Source organism: Cetorhinus maximus, chromosome 28 (genome assembly GCF_964194155.1).
Source record: "Cetorhinus maximus chromosome 28, sCetMax3.hap1.1, whole genome shotgun sequence".
Lineage (NCBI taxonomy): Eukaryota > Metazoa > Chordata > Chondrichthyes > Lamniformes > Cetorhinidae > Cetorhinus > Cetorhinus maximus.
The window spans coordinates 22,204,321-22,220,980 of NC_135906.1; the positions used below are offsets into that span (position 1 = coordinate 22,204,321).

A 16,660-nucleotide genomic window follows, 5' to 3' on the forward strand; every position below is an offset into this window, starting at 1 on the left:
CAGAACATATCATGCAAGGTATGTGATTTAAGGAAACCATTGTGGAATTGCAGTAACGGTTTTTCCTTGCTTTCAGGTGATAACTGACCTATGATTTTGTCTGATTATTTATGCCCCCTGATACCTCACCTGTATGTCCATTCTTCAGCTGTAGCTCAGTACCATAGCCTCTGAGTCAGAAGGCTGTCTACTGAAGTCACACTTCAGACACTTAATGTAGGCTGGCCCGTAGTTTGAGTACTGAGGCTAGTGCTGCACTCTGTGAGGTGCCGTCTTTCAGGTGAGGCATTAGACCAATCTAATCTGTCCTCTTGTGTGGACATAAAAGATCCCACAGCCACTATTTGCAGAAGAGTTCTTCCTTGTTTCCTGGCCAATATTTATCCCCCAACCAATACCTGGATGGTAGAAGATCTGATTGTTTATTTCATCATGGGAGCAAACTTGTTGCTGTGTTTCCTATGTTCCAGCAATGACGACTGAGGCTCAGAAGTGTTTCATTTGCTATAAAAACACTTTGAAATGTCATCACATGCACTGCATAACTCATATGTCTTTTTTCCTTTGTTGCTAGATAGTAAGGTACAGGAGGCTATTGAAGTGTGACAATTTGACAAGCTTGATGATCCTAGCCAACATCCACACACACTGCTCGTTCTGGTAGGAAGCCAGGATGTGCCCCCAAGGGCACTGAGTCCAGTTATATTGCACTTACTACTGTCTTGGCTCAGATCAGCTAATAGAGACTAGGAATCCTGCAATGAGTAACTCACTTCCTGACTCCCCAAAGCCTGTCACTATCTACAAGGCACAGGTCAGGAGTGTGATGGAATCCTCTCCACTTGCCTAGATGAATGCAGCTCCCACAACACTCAAAAAAAAACTTGACACTGTCCAGGACAAAGCACACTTGATTAGCACCACACCCACAAACATTCACTCCCTCCACCACCAACACACAGTAGCAGCAGTGTGTACCATCTACAAGATACACTGCAGGAATTCACCAAGGCTCCTTAGGCAGCACCTTCCAAACCCACGACCACTACCATCTAGAAGGACAAGGGCAGCAGATACATGGGAACACCACAACCTGGAAGTTCCCCTCCAAGTCACTCACGATCCTCACTTGGAAATACATCGCCGTTCATTCACTGTTACTGGGCCAAAATCCTGGAACTCCCTCCCTAACAGCACTGTCGGTATACCTACACCACATGGACGGTTCAAGAAGGCAGCTCACCGCCACCACCTTCACAAGGGCACCCCCAGCCCCACTGGCCTGGCCAGTGAAGCCCACATGCACTGAATGAAATTTAATAAAGGCTGAGACTGAAAATCAAACTGCTTTGTTCAGTGTGACACTGTATAATGTATACATGAGAGGTTGGCACTATTTACTGTCCCTACAGCTAGGTAGTCCCACAAACCTGTGATTCAGAAATGACTATAATGGAATTCTCTTAGTTCTGAGCACTGCTGTAATTCTCGTCTACAAATAATGACTATAGTTTATGGTAAATCATGAGCTTTATCATGTGGTAGTTCCTTTACAGTGGCAAAGAACTGTTGCGCTCAGTAAGAAGGTTTTTGTTCTTGCACTCAATCAGGAAATTCACCTTTGGAATTATATTGATAATTGTGATTGCAACCAGGGGCGTTTTGAATAGCACACCCTATGAGCTGGGGCCTGTGGTGCTGCCAAGCCACCAGTGCTGATGGTGACTAAAATCAATAATCCTGACCAAGTTATTGTGGGCTTTTCTTTATTGTCCTGCCCAAAAGCTTGAGCGACATACTGTGACCAATGAACAATCCTGAATTCTAATAACCCTTTATATTTAGGCCAAATTCTGCAGCCTTTAATTTTGCTTTATCTATTTGTGTCCTCTTGGTCTGTACACATGCTGTGTACAGATGAGCTATTCCCAGGCCTTAACAAAGAGTTTCTCACTCCCACCTACCTCCAGCATTCTGCCACTCCTCCCTTCAAGTGTTGTCAGATCCTTTAGGAACATAGGGAATAGGAGCAGGAGTAGGCCATTTGGCCCCTCTAGCCTGCTGCGCCATTTAACTGGACCATGGCTGATCATCTACCTCGACGCCTTTACATTATAGGAATAAAGTTGTTGATCTTCGAGCAGTCGTTCCCACTGAGTGCACGAGAAACGCATTGGAAGCAGGTCTAAAGGGGAGATGAGGAGAAATCATTTCATTTGAGTTGTCGGGATCTGGAATGTCCATCTGAAAAGATGTGGAAGTTGATTCCATCAATAATTTTAAAAGGGAGTTGGATCAGTACTTACGGGAATTTACAAGGTTATGGGCAAAAAACTGAGTATAGGTCTAAGAACAACTGCTCTCCCAAGGAGCCAGGACAGGTGATTTCCTTCTTATTGATAACCCTTGTGACCTGTGGCAAATAGTTCAATAACATGTTGCCAAGTCTGTGTCAATACCAGTCTTGGGTGTAAGTCCACACAAGATAGGGCTTGACTTGGATATTTGCCTGGCGTGTGGTTTAAAATGGGTGACACAGATGTACTCATTCCATGGTATGTGTCAGTCAGTAATGTCTTGAGTTAATTGTATTGAAAAGCAAACCTCTTCAGAGTTGCATGTCTCATGGCGTCCCCATCATGGAATACCGGATTATATTTTGCCGAATGGTTCACTGGGTTTCGATTCAATGAGTAGCTGAGCAATTCAGAGCAGTTAAGTACCAGGTTGTGCCAAGTTGTAGAGGAGATTACGATTGCCCTGAGCATCCCTCGGTGTGGGGAAGACTATTGGACATGGCCAGAACAGACTGAAAGAATTGTTGCCTGCTTAGCTTAAATACCTTGAGATTGGATCAGTCATATTACAGAATGTGATCCGTAAATTGACTAATATCTGATGCTCAGCAAAGCTAGTTAATATTTGACACACAGTTAAGATGAGTGTTTATGTTGAATCTTGAATCTCGGAAGTTTGTGAGGGGTCTTTTGACGAAGTTAATTTCTATCTGTCAAGTCGCACAGGCATCAGGAATCGAGCTGTCAAACTTCCACCTCAGGTTTCTCTCCCTCTGCTTTTCTGAGGTTAGAAAGTGAACTCACCTAGTACTGTCCAAAGGCTGCATGGCTGAGGTAGGAAAAGTGAAGATCTAATTTGCCTTTTAACTGTTCTGTGGCTCCACGTGGAGAACCTGACTCCACACAATTTTGTGGGCAGGGCACAGTAGGAGAGATACTAAAGTTATACTAAGTGTCCCCAAGCTAAGGAGATAAAAGGATCAGCCAGGGTTCTCGCTCCAGATCACTATTTGGTGACTCCTCCTGACTGAGTGAGGATAGGATATGGCCTGGCTGTACTGCCCTCAGAATGCTACGTCGACATTCTTAAGTTTGCAGATCTAAAATGGCCACGTGGGCGAGATACTGCAGATAGCTGACAATACCAAAGCTGAAGTCCATATCCGGGAGAGGCAAAATACTAAGAGGCAGTGAATGAGATGAATCTGAAATGAAACAGAACAGAACTAGTTCTCCATTTAACATGAATCTTCAACGTGGATATGAAAAGGTTTTGAAGTCAGACTGTCAGGTGTAAATTAATGCCCCACAAAAAGCTTTTGAGCAGCCATGAGAATGTTAAAAGCTTCTTTCTGTGTTACCTTGTGCTGCAGCCTTGGAAAGTCTAGGCTTTGGATCGTACATAACTGAAGTAAAGGAGGTTCTGCGGGAATGCAAGACAGTTGCCCTGGAAAGGAGGAAGGCCAGCTCTCGCTTGGAAAACCTCGGGATACCGGAAGAAGAACTGCTACGCCAGCAGCAAGAGTTGTTTGCAAAAGTAAGGAAAGTTGCTCAGTATTTTTGAAACGTATAGTTTTGTTTCTCCTTTTAAGTCACCCCCCAGCTCCTCAAAACTGGAGCTTTTGGACCCCCCACCCCTACACTTGTTCTCTTACATTAAAATCTGAGCTTGGTGATCTTTAATCAATAGTTCCTTATTTCTCTTGTCATGCAACAAAACTGACACATGAGGTATTGTGCACAATTCATCTGGACTCCTCGCCTTGGTTGTCGATGGAAACAGCCCATCATAAAGGGCTTTTTTGAGGAAGTGCGAAAGCTATAGCAGCCCAACAAATCAGTGAATATTTCTCCTCAATACCTGAAATGCAAAATTATAAAACGTTAAACACTATAACAAATTCTGGAAGGCACCCAAACAATGACACCCTGAATTCTGATTGTGGCCACTATTCTGAATACAGTTTTCCTGTAACTCTATTTACTATTTGGCAGCCAGACTCTCTGGAGTCTACAAGCCGTTATTAACACCACAAACTGTTGCTTTCTTCCATGTTATTCAGGTGACCACATAACCGTGCTGTAAGATAACAGTCCATCTGCCATCACAAGAGGTGTTAGCTGTGCTGATGGTACTAGAAACTGGGTCAGACTTTTTTCTAAATGATTTTGTGCCTTTTTCAAAAAGAAAATTGTAAAACAAATTTGGTATATTTACTTCTTTCACATTTTAGATTAATGTGCTGCACACCATTTCCCAGTTAAGCCTCTGCTAAGGTGACCTGCTTTTAGGCACCTGTCTGCAGTCCAGCCAACAACAGCCATTTCTCTAATACCACAAATGAACAGGACAGCGTCCAAACATTACAGCCAGACGCTGAGTGAACGAGGAGGAGGGACAGAGAACAGGAAAATGAGTTGGGGCTGGGATTGCCAACAAATGATCAAAATAAATGCAGCTTCTTAAAACAGAAAGGAAAACAGTAAGGCAGAGGAATTTTGGAAGGAAGTACCAGAATATGGGTTTACAAAGAATGTACACAGAAATGGGCCATTCAACCCAACTGGTCTAGGCCGGTGTTATGTTCCATGCGGGCCTTCTCCCCTCCTTGCTTCTTCTCACCCTATCAGCAATTTCCTTTCTTCCTCATGTAGTTATCCAGCTTCCCCTTAAAAACATCAAATACAGGATGTATAAGCTAAAGAGAACAGGGAACAAGCAGTGGATGGTGTCGGAGGAGCAGAGGGTTTGTACAGGGACAAGTGGCTGGAGAAGACGGAAATGGTAGACTCAAGCGAGACCATGAAGGGAGTTGGACATGGTCTTGTAATCGATCTGTTGGGGTCAAAGAAGCCATGGAAGCATTGTAAGGACAAGAGTGCAGCTTGCGCCATAGCACTTTGGACTGGATGTTACTTCTTGGAAGCTGGCAAGGAGAGCATTTTGACTTTAAGGCTGGAGGTGGTGATAGCACAAGGCAGACAGTGAGTGTCAGCAGGCCTTTTGACTGCCCACACATTTGTATACTTCCCAGTAGGAAATATTAACAATGATGAGGAGCTGCTGGGTGAATCTGCAAAGAGAATTGGTCGTGCTCCAACCTAAAATCCTGCTGGGATCAGCAGAGTTAGCACAGACTGGGGATTAAATGTGGGACCTTGCTGGTCTGTGTGGCCTGGCTCCACAGTGAATTTATTCACTGTAAACTATAACGAGGAGCTTGCAAACCAACATGTCCCTCTCGGTGCAGCAAGTTTGTAAGTTGAGCTTCTCTGCTAGTAGGAATTGTGAAAGTTAGATCCTACTGTGATGTGAAGGAACTTCAGCAGCGTTCTCTGACCAGTGCACTCCATGCAAATCCCCTCGAATTAAGTTCAGCTTCCTTTTGCAGGATATGGTGCTCTTCGGGAAATTGCACTGTCATTGAGGTTAAATTGTCATTCTTGGATGCAGTACCAAAGTGGAGCTTTACTCAGCCGTGGGTCAGACCTTCAATTTTTCCAATCTGTTCCGGATCTTTGAGAAGCTTCCTAATGACTCATCTGAGTTCCCAGCTAGGAGTATTGGTAATTATGCAGCTTTAGGCTGGGTGGATGCCTCTTGATTATAGGTTAAAAGAATTTAGAACATGAGAAATAGGAGCAGTAGTAGGCCATTCGGCCCCTCGGGTCTGCCATGCCATTCAGTAAGATCATGGCTGATCTGCCCCAGGCCCCAACTCTTCTTTCATGCCAGCTCTTCATAGCCCTCAACTCTTTGATATTTCAAAAATATATCCACCTCCTCTTTAAATACTTTGTTATCTAGCCCCCACAACTCTCTTTGGCCAATGGCCGTGGGTGTACCTGTATTGCAAGGTGATTCACACAGATGCAAGTTTGATCCCTAGTCTATACTAAGCAACAGCTTCCATTTATATAGTTTCCTTAACAATTAAACATCCCAACACGCTTCACAGGGGCATTATCAGATATTTGACACCGAGCCACATAAGATATTAGAATGGGTGACCAAAAGGCTTGGTCAAAGAGATGTTTTAAGCAGAGTCTTAAAGGAGGAGGGAGAGGTTTAGTAAAGAATCCGTAGCATTTTGGGCTTAGATCGCTGAATGTGCAGCTGCCAATGGTAGAGCAAGAAAATTGAGGATGTGCAAGAGACCAGCAGCGGAGGAGTGCAGAGATCACTGCAAGGATCCTGCATTTGGCCCATAATCCGAGAAAAAAATCCTTCAGTTATTGTCCTCCTTCACCAGTCAGTGAAATTGAATGGAAAGTGGATTTGGGATGAGGATGGAATCAGATTGAGCCAATTGGGCTGTTTAAAGATCAAAAACTAAATATTTCTATTGCATCTTTTCCAGTCCTAAGAATGTCCCAAAGTGCTTTACAGCCAATTAAGTACATTTGAAGTCACTGTTGTAATATAGGAAATGCCACAACCAAATTGAGCACAGCAAGCTCCCACAAACAACAATAAAATGAGGACCAGATGGTCTGATAAAAGCAAAGAACTGCGGATGCTGGAAATCCAAAACAGAAACAGAAATACCTGGAAAAACTCAGCAGGTCTGGCAGCATCGGCAGAGAAGAGCACAGTTGACGTTTCGAGTCCTCATGACCAACCCCCCTGCTTTATATTTCATCCCTTTCCTATTTTTACTTAGTTCTGTTGAAGGGTCATGAGGACTCGAAACGTCAACTTTGCTCTTCTCCGCCGATGCTGCCAGACCTGCTGAGTTTTTCCAGATGGTCTGATGTTTAGGGACAAATGTTATCCGAAAACACCATAGACAACTCCACTGCTATTCAGAATAATGCTGTCTGAAAGAGTGCACCTTGCTCAGCACTGCACTACACTGTCTGCCTAGACTTTGTGCGCAAGTCTTTGGAATGAGCCTCTGACTGAAACGAGAATGCTACCCACTGAACCATGGCTGACACCTTGAAGAGTATCACTTGGGTGAGGTACCAGAGTGCTCAGTGCCAGTGAAACTTAATCTCCACAAGAATCGATGCCACGAGAAGAGGGGGAGAAAATTGGGTGAAGTAACTGAATTCATAGATGTGCAAACTAGACCAAGATGCAAGGTGGCTGCTTCTCCCTTCCCATCCTGAAAGCATTGTCGCCTAGTAGGAGTTGTAGGATTACACATTATCAAGCTCTCCGATATATCGCCTCAGTCCCTAATGTCTGTGCAGAGATCTTAAATGTATCAGCGAGCCTCAACCATGGGAAGGTATCACCAGTCAAACTTAACCCAGTCTGGACACATGCTGGAGTGGGAACCTGAATCAATTTTTCTTCACCTTCCCTAACCCGAAGGATGCGGAACCTGTATATAGTGCACTTTCTCCCTCTCACCCCCACCCAAGACCCCCAGCCCCACAAGCAAGAGAGATCTGATTTGAACAACTGACTTTGTCACTTTCCTCCCCTCAGGCTCGACAGCAGCAGGCAGAGCTGGCGCAGCAGGAGTGGCTACAGATGCAACAAGCCGCCCAGCAGGCACAGCTTGCAGCAGCGACCGCTAACAAGGCTGGCTCCTCACAGGACGAGGAAGAGGAGGAGGACACCTAAGCTGTCGCTCAGGACGTCTCGCTCCCCTTTCTAAAACTGCTCCCATCCACTCACGTTCTGCCGAGTCCCACAATGGCAGTGCAGGTGGTCATCGGTCGGCATCTGCCTTGTGTCGACGGCTGGAAACTGAAGAGTCGGTTGCAAAATTTTAACAGACTAGCCTAAAACAGGGAAAAAAAAACCACGATATTGTGCATTTGGACTTGCTGGATTTAAAAACGTGACATGGCCTGAGCAGGACAGTGTACATGCATGGACTTTCAGACCATAAAATGGATTTTTATATACTTAAGATTTTGGTTAATTGGAGTAAAGTGTTAAACAGATAAAAGTTCCTGTTGAACATATATTTTGTGGGTTTTATTAACGTGTTCGGTAATTGAAGACTAAGTTGCCTTGTTTACAGTAATGATAATAAAAGTGGAGTAGACATTCCCTTCTGACTGTGACATTTTTTGTGCTTTCTAATTTGTATTTGTTTAATTGCATCCTGTTTTTACTTTGTAACAAAAATGTTTGTGGACTATTTATCATCATGCTGTGTCATTTGGCAGTCACTGTTTTTCTTAATTTGCTCTCTGAATGAGGGCATCGCTAGCAAGGTCAAACAAATATTGCCTGTCTCCAGTTGCCTTGATGTCAATGTTGGACCCCCCCATCAGATATCTATATGGTGTGAATGGCTTGCTGGGGGTGCTTCAGAGCTTAAGAATTGTGTAGACTCCCTTCCCTGAAGGATATTTGTGAATAGGTCTGGGTGCTGCTTTCTTTTTTTTTGAATGGCTTTAGGATCAGAAGCTGTCGTCACAGTTTTAATGTCAAGTTCCCTAACCAGCCCAGTCCCCCTACTGGAGAGCAAGTCAAACACCGGGACGTCGCCCTCGAACTTGAGTCGGGAGGGCAAGATGTTACGTGCTCCGTGGTTTGGCCAAGGTTACCGCAGTCTCATCCGGGCGAAGTTTTGAGGTGCTAATTGTACATCAGCTGGCCACGTCCAATCCATATGCTACTTAGGATTGTCCACGTGCTCCGGGGAAGACTGAAGCCTTTTGTGCTAATCAGGCGGCCTTCTGGGCTATTTGTAACGGAGGGGGAGATTGGTGCCTGTAACCTGTACCTGCATCCATGCGTGGGTCTGCACCTGCCGAGCTGCTTCCCCGGGTCTGGAAGGATAATGATAGTGGTGGAAATTAAAATGCTAAACAGCCATCATTGCTCATTAAACAGAACTCAAAACGCCCAGAAGAAAAACCCATTTTGTAACTGATCCAACCTGGTTTTAAGTTCCATGGAAATGCAACTGAGGCAGCTAGCTATTTTAAGCAACATGTCAAAACTATAATTCCATTTAGATTGTTTTTATCCCTTTTAATTTGACTTCTGAATCATTGCATGGTAAGCACTGGGAATTAACTGGTACATAACCACGCAAGGGTATAATTAATCCTTGTAAATGTGTTCATTTCCACTTACGTTTACAGAAATTAGAGGGTAATAGTTTTTTTTTCTCTTAGATGTTTCATAATAAGCAGCAGGTACCTCTGATATCTCAGCTGTTTTAACTCAGTTGTACTGACCAGAAGGTCTCAGTTAGATTCCCGGTGCTGAATTAGCTGATCAAGGGGCAGCAATTTAGATTTTACAATTGCTTCCAATGCTCCTGGAAGCGACAGGGAATTTTGAACCTGGCTCCAGCACATGCATTTACCACAATGTGGGTGATTTGTTATTTTTTTTTTTTAAATATTATTTCCTTTATCTTGCCTCCTGGGCAGACATTAGGGGTGCCACAAGTGAGGAGCGAGGGGGAAAATCAGCCAGGTGTCATGGTCCGAATAACAATCTAGGCTCAACCACCTAGAAAGTCCAGGGCTGTGTGGGAATGCCACCAGCGCCTGCAAGTTCCTCTCCAAGCCACCCACCATCCTGACTTGGAAACATATTACCTTTCCTTCACTGTAGCCGCGTCCTGGAACTCCCTCTCGACACAGTTCAAGGGAATGGCTCATCACCAGCGTCTCATGGGGAATTACAGATGGGTGTGCAGGAACAGGCAGCAAGGCTGGCCTTTTCGATGATGCTCATGTTCCATGAATTTTTTTTAAAAATGATGCCCTTATAGTCAAAAAGCCTGTTGACAGTTACTGCCAGGGCTTGCACATAAACAATGACCTCTACCATAGAATGACGAGTATCTATTAAACTGTACCCAAGAGAGGGGGAGAGAGAGGAAGAAACGTTGATAAATGAAAGCGCACATGTATTGCATGATCGGTCTGGTGTTGCATTCCTGCAAGGGCTGGATTGTTCTGAACACATGCATTACTATCACAGCCCATTAGGTGGCACAGGTTATACATTTTACTGCCTAGAGCAATTTCCATTTGAGTAAATGTTCATCTATTTCAACATTTTTAAAAATTTGTTAAACAAGATGGTGCATAGCTACCAGCATATATTAACATGATTATATTCTGTGCATAAAAACACTAATTAATGCTTGCAGTAAATACCAAACATATCTGTGGAAGTACTAATTATTTTACATCATACCCTCAAACATGCTGGCTTATGGTGCAGCAGGCCCATCATGTTCTGTGTATGAGCGCTGGGAGATGATTCAACTGTTGGGACAACACTGGATATTCGCACAAATGTACTTTCCAGCAAGGGGTCACTCAGTAGCAGTCAGAGGTGGTAGAACATCCTCTCCTTGGCCCAAGACTCTTACCCCTAATTGCAACGCTGGCCCCCATTAATCTCAGCTATCTCATCACCCACCTGGATTGTCCTTGTTCTGTGCCAAACAGCTTTGTTGCATTTATTTGCTGAGGAACCCAAAACAAATCTTCAACCATTTTGGAGAATCAGCCAACTGTTACCAGCACAGAAAAATACAGCTGGCTAACTGTACCAGTTACAACCGAGGCTAATTTATTTTTAATTCTCCAAATGTGAGGTTCGCTGGTTAGACCAGAATCTATTGCTCCTTTTTAGGTGCCCTGAGTAATGGTTTGATGTTACTAAGTGACTTGCTAGGCCTCCTTCAGAGGGAAGTTAAATGTCAACCATGTTGGCAGGGGACTAGAGTCTCGTGGATTCAGACCAAGAGTTTTTCTTTCCTGAAGGACGTTAGTGAACCTGATGGGGTTTATTTTTTACAGTACACTAATTTCATGGACATCGTTGCTGATACTGTTTATATATTCCAGATTTATTCGATTGAATTTAAATTTCCCCAGCAGCCATGTTGGATATTTGAGCTCACTTCACTGAATTATTAGTCCAGGCCCAGGGATTACTAATCCAGTAACATAACTATACCATCGTATGCTTCAACCGCTCCTTGTGGTTCCAAATCCTCACCTGCTGTGTGTAGCCACTCCTACCAGGAGATCTGCTATCACGGTATGCAACACGCTCACACATCCACTGTAGCTCATCTGCAATCACTCTCTGGCGTCCGTCATCCAACTACGCCCAGGTCAACCCCTCTTTTTGCTGCCCTCCAGATGAGATCTTTGTAGGTTTTCAGTTCTGATCAAATACTGACATTTTCCTTTCTTGATGTCACTTTTTAGAGTTTTTTTTTGCTCTTGTAATTTCAAGCATCTATGCTCTTACTTGTCTTATGGTCTCACCCAATTCACTACCCCAACGCCCATAAGTACCTCTTCATAAGTGCTAAAATAATGAATGCCCTCCACCTGTTTATCCTTACTCTTAAATTATTCAATTGACAATTACCACTCATGGCTTAAAACGTTCTTCCTCTTCTGCCCTCCCCTCCTATCTGTGCTCAAAACCTTAAACCTGTACCCCCTAGCCCCGGTGCATCAGCTAATTGTAACAATTTTTCTTTTATCTACTTTATCCAAACATAGGGATACAGGAAATAGGAGCAGGAATAGGCCATTCAGCCCCTCAAATCTGCTCCACAATTCAACTGCATCATGGCTAATCTTCTACCTCAATGCCATTTTCCCGCACTATCCCCATATCCCTTGATGCCTTTAATATCTAAAAATCTGTCGATCCCTGTCTTGAACATACTCAATGACTGAACCTCCATAGCCCCCTGAGATAGAGAAGTCCAAAGATTCACCACCCTCTGGGTGAAGAAATTTCTCCCCATCTCAGTCCTAAATGGCCTATTCCATATTCTGAAACTGTGTCCCTGGTTCTAGATGCCCCCACCATGGGGAAACATCCTTCCTGCACCTACCCTGTTGAGCCCTGTAAGAATTTTGTATGTTTGAATGAGATCACCTCTCATTCTTCTAAACTCTAAAGAATACAGGCCCAGTCTCCTCAATCTCTCCTCACTGGACAGTCCTGCCATCTGAGGAATCAGTCTGGTGAACCTTCCCTGCACTCTCTCTATGACAAGTATATCCTTCCTTAGGTCAGAGACCAAAACTGCACACACTACTCCAGGTGTGATCTCACCAAGGCCCTATATAATTGCAGTAAGACCTCTTTACTCCTGTATTCAAATCCTCTTGCAATAAAGGCTAACACACCATTTACCTTCCTAATTGCTTGCTGCATCCGCAGGTTAGTTTTCAGTGACTCATGAACAATGACACCCAGGTCCCTTTGGACATCAGCACTTCCCAGTCTCTCACCATTTAAGAAATACTCTGCATTTCTACTTGTCCCACCAAAATGGATAACTTTGCATTTTTCCATATTATAATCCACCTGCCATGTTCTTGCCCACTCACTTAGTCTGTGCAAACCCACTTGAAGCCTCTTTGCATCCCCTTCACAACTCATATTCCCATCTAATGCTGTGTCATCAGCAAACTTGGAAACATCACAATTGATTCCCACATCTAAATCATTGATATTGATTGTGAATAGCTGGGACCCAAGCACTGATGCTTGCATCACTCCACTAGTCACAGTCTGCTAATCTGAGAATGACCCGTTTATTCCTATTCTCTGCTTTCTGTCTGTAAACGTGTCCATAATCATGCACACCTTCATCAGATCACCCCTCAATCTGCTTTGCTCCAAGGAGAACAACCTCAGCTTCTACAATCTAACCTTAAATTCCCTCATCCCTGGAACCATTCTGGTAAATCTCCTCTGCATCCTCTTACGAAACTTTGCATCCTTCCTAAAACTTGGTGACTCTCTGTATTAAATGCATCTACTTCCACTCTTCCCCACAAATGCAAACATTTCCTCTATGTCTAATTATCAAAATCTTTCATAATTTTAAAGATGTAAATCAGCTCACCCCCTTCAGCTTTCTGTTTTCAAGAGAAAAGGGACCAAGACTTTGCATCCTTTCCCGATAGGTTTAACCTCGCAGTTCTGAAATCATCCTTATGAATAGTTTTTTCACTTTTTTTTTGCAAATCTGTTTTGTTGCCTGAGTATTTGTCCTGAAATGCCAGTTGTGGGGAATATTGCATCTTCCCAATCCACAACCCGTGGCAGCATCAGACATGGTGCAACCAGCGGCTAAGTAAAGCTCCCTTGACCTGTGCTGATCGAATGCCTTTGGGACCAATTCTCACACCAGCCACAAGTGGGATTGTCAACCTGTGCTGAATAATGGGCAGCTCTGCACTATAAGTCCTCATCCACTGGGAATTTTATCGAGCGTACTCAAACTCATTTCGCATGGAATCCTTGCAGGCAACGAAGGGGGAAATCACTCATCTCATCAGCATGCTTTGAATTTAATTGCAAATCCCTTTGGTAAGAAACCCTAGTCCCCGACAACCTCTCTTCCTGTTAAATGGTCTGCTTCTGAAGGAAACCCTATAATTCTCCGAGAACTCTGCATTCCTCCACTTTGGACATTTTGTGTATCCCCCACTTCCTTCCTTGCACCATTAGGGGCCATACCAGCTATCTAGGCCCTAAACTTTGAAATTCCTTCCCTAAACCCCTCCTCCTTTAAGACTCTCTTTAAAGACTACCTCTTTAACCATGCTCCATAATGTCTCCTTCTTTGGTTCAGTGTTATTTTTTTTAACTGATTACTCTCCTTTTGAAGAACCATGTGACATTTTACTGTGTTAAAGACCCTATGTAGAAGCACATTGTTTTATTTTTTGTGGAAAAAGATTTGTTCCGAATTGATGGTAGAAGACAAGGGGGGTGGGAGTTTTTAAAAAGAAAATGACAGGGGCACAACGAAGCAAAGTGATTCTCTGTGCGTTTGTTCGGTGAGATTAGAGAGAAGGTTAAGTCGTGTTTCTGTCTCTATTACCTTTCTGGAGATGTTAAGAAAACAGAGGTTGTGAGTTGTGAGAGTTTACTCTCGGCACCCTGCACAGCTGCTTTTACATTGTTCTCTGTACCAACGTTACACCGTCATCAAGCGTTTAGCACCGGTACAGGCCATTCTGCCCAACTGGTATCTGCGACGTTTCGGCTGACGAGCGAGCCTCCTCCCACCTCTCCTGATCTAACACCGAGGAAAGTATAGAGATTATCTGCATTACAGCTAAACAGGTGTAACAACCTGTATTCCTGACACTGCCGGAAGATCTAACCCACTAGGAGCCTGGCTGAGGAGATTGTGATCTGAGAAGAAAACCCATCAATGCTGGAAGGATTCATAATCTGCTGTTTTCCATTCCACTTTAGATGGAATGTTACAGCCTTGGAGAGAGTGTGGAGGAGATTTACCAGAATGGTACCAGGCATGAGGGGTTTGGATTATCTGCAGAGACTAGAGAAGCTGGAATAAAAACAGAAAATGCTGGAAATACTCAGCAAGTCAGGCAGCGTCGGTGGAGAGAGAAACGGGGTTAACGTCACAGGCTGATGACCTTTCAGTGGAAGTTAGAATTGTTCTCCTCAGAGCAGAGAAGGTTGCAGAGGGATTTAGTAGAGGTCTTCAAATCCATGAAAGGTTTTGATTGAGTAGAAAGGAAGGAACTGTTTCTGCTGTAAGTGGGAAAGTGGTCTCAGATTTCTGTAACTTCTGCAGTTCAGTTTCCATATTACACAGCAGAAATGAACAAGAACATACAATGTTAACAGGCTGGAATTGAACCAGCAAGCAATGAGACTAGACACTTAATACCTTCCCCCACCCGCAGCCATCTAATCTCCTGGAAGAGGCAAAACAAAACTCACTTCACATCCGCCTTCACCCAAGAGAATGAGGATGAAGGTATCGAACTCGGGGAGAGAGACTGTGAGGTTCTTGAGCAAATTGGTATAGGGAGAGACAAGGCATTGGAGGTGTTGGCAGGCTTAAAAGTGGATAAATCTCCAGGTCCGGGTGATTTGTTTCCCAGACTGCTGAGGGAGGCAAGGGAGGAGATCGCAGGGGCCCTGACCCAAATTTTTAATTCCTCTCTGACCACGGGGTAGGTGCCAGAGGACTGGAGAACAGCAAATGTGGTTCCGCTATTTAAGAAGGGTTGTAGAGATAAGCCAGGGAACTACAGGCCAGTGAGTCTCATGTCAGTGGTAGGGAAACTATTGGAGAAAATTCTGAAGGAGAGAATCTATCTCCACGTGGAGAGGCAAGGTTTGATCAGGGATAGTCAGCATGGCTTTGTCAGAGGGAGGTCATGCCTAACAAATTTGATTGAATTTTTTGAGGAGGTGACCAGGTGTATAGATGAGGGTAGTGCACTTGATGTATTTTATATGGATTTCAGCAAAGCCTTTGACAAGGTCCCACATGGGAGACTTATAAAGAAGGCAAATGCACATGGGATACAGGGTCATTTGATAAGGTGGATTCAAAATTGGCTTAGTTGTAGGAGACAGAGGGGGATGACAGAAGGCTGCTTTAGTGACTGGAAGCCAGTGTCCAGTGGCGTACCACAGGAATCTGTGCTCAGTCCCCTATTATTCGTCATTTATATAAACGACATAGATGACTATGCGGGGGGTAGTATTAGTAAGCTTGCAGATGACACAAAGATTGGCCGGGTGGTTAACAGTGAGGTTGAGTGTCTTGGGCTATAGCAAGATACAGACGGGATGGTCAAATGGGCAGATAAGTGGCAGATGGAATTTAACCCTGAAAAGTGTGAGGTGATACACTTTGGAAGGAGTAATTTGACAAGGAAGTATTCAATGATCAGCGTGGCACTAGGAAGTTCTGAGGAACAAAGGGACCTTGGCATGTGTGTCCATAGATCTCTGAAGGCGGAGGGGCATGTTAGTGAGGTGGTGAAAAAGGCATATGGGACACTTGCCTTTATCAATCGAGGCATAGATTACAAAAGTAGGGAGGTCATGTTGGAGTTGTATAGAACCTTGGTGAGGCCACAGCTGGAGTACTGTGTGCAGTTCTGGTCGCCACATTATAGGAAGGATGTGATTGCACTGGAGGGGGTGCAGAGGAGATTCACCAGGATGTTGCCTGGGATGAAACATTTAAGTTATGAACAGAGGTTGCATAGACTTGGGTTGTTTTCGTTGGAGCAGAGAAGACTGAGGGGTGACCTGATCGAGGTGTACGAGATTATGAGGAGCATGGACAGGGTGGATAGGGAGCAGCTGTTCCCCTTAGTTGAAGGGTCAGTCACAAGAGGACACAAGTTCAAGGTGAGGGGCAGGAGGTTTAGGGGGGATGTGAGGAAAAACTTTTTTACCCAGAGGGTGGTGACGGCCTGGAAAGTGCTGCCTGGGAGGGTGGTGGAGGCAGGTTGCCTCACATCCTTTAAAAAGTACCTGGATGAGCACTTGGCACGTCATAACATTCAAGGCTATGGGCCAAGTGCTGGTAAATGGGATTAGGTAGGTAGGTCAGGTGTTTCTCACATGTTGGTGCAGACTCGATGGGCTGAAGGGC

General features: G+C 44.3%; 1 protein-coding gene across 1 annotated transcript; it reads left to right on the forward strand.

The window, feature by feature from the left end:
- The first annotated feature begins 6 nt into the window (after positions 1–6).
- On the forward strand, positions 7–8,310 carry LOC144668919 (uncharacterized). The gene is made up of 3 exons (XM_078531393.1): positions 7–18; positions 3,671–3,834; positions 7,738–8,310. The coding sequence occupies exons 1-3, from the start codon at positions 12–14 to the stop codon at positions 7,873–7,875; spliced, it is 309 nt and encodes a 102-aa protein (XP_078387519.1). The 5' UTR covers positions 7–11; the 3' UTR covers positions 7,876–8,310.
- The last annotated feature ends 8,350 nt before the right edge of the window (positions 8,311–16,660 follow it).

What these genes read in the sequence shown, in the direction of transcription:
- LOC144668919 (XM_078531393.1), top strand. An exon ending in AGCAAGAGTTGTTTGCAAAA is followed by an intron (nt 3,835 to 7,737) that starts GTAAGGAAAGTT and finishes TCCTCCCCTCAG; the next exon opens with GCTCGACAGCAGCAGGCAGA.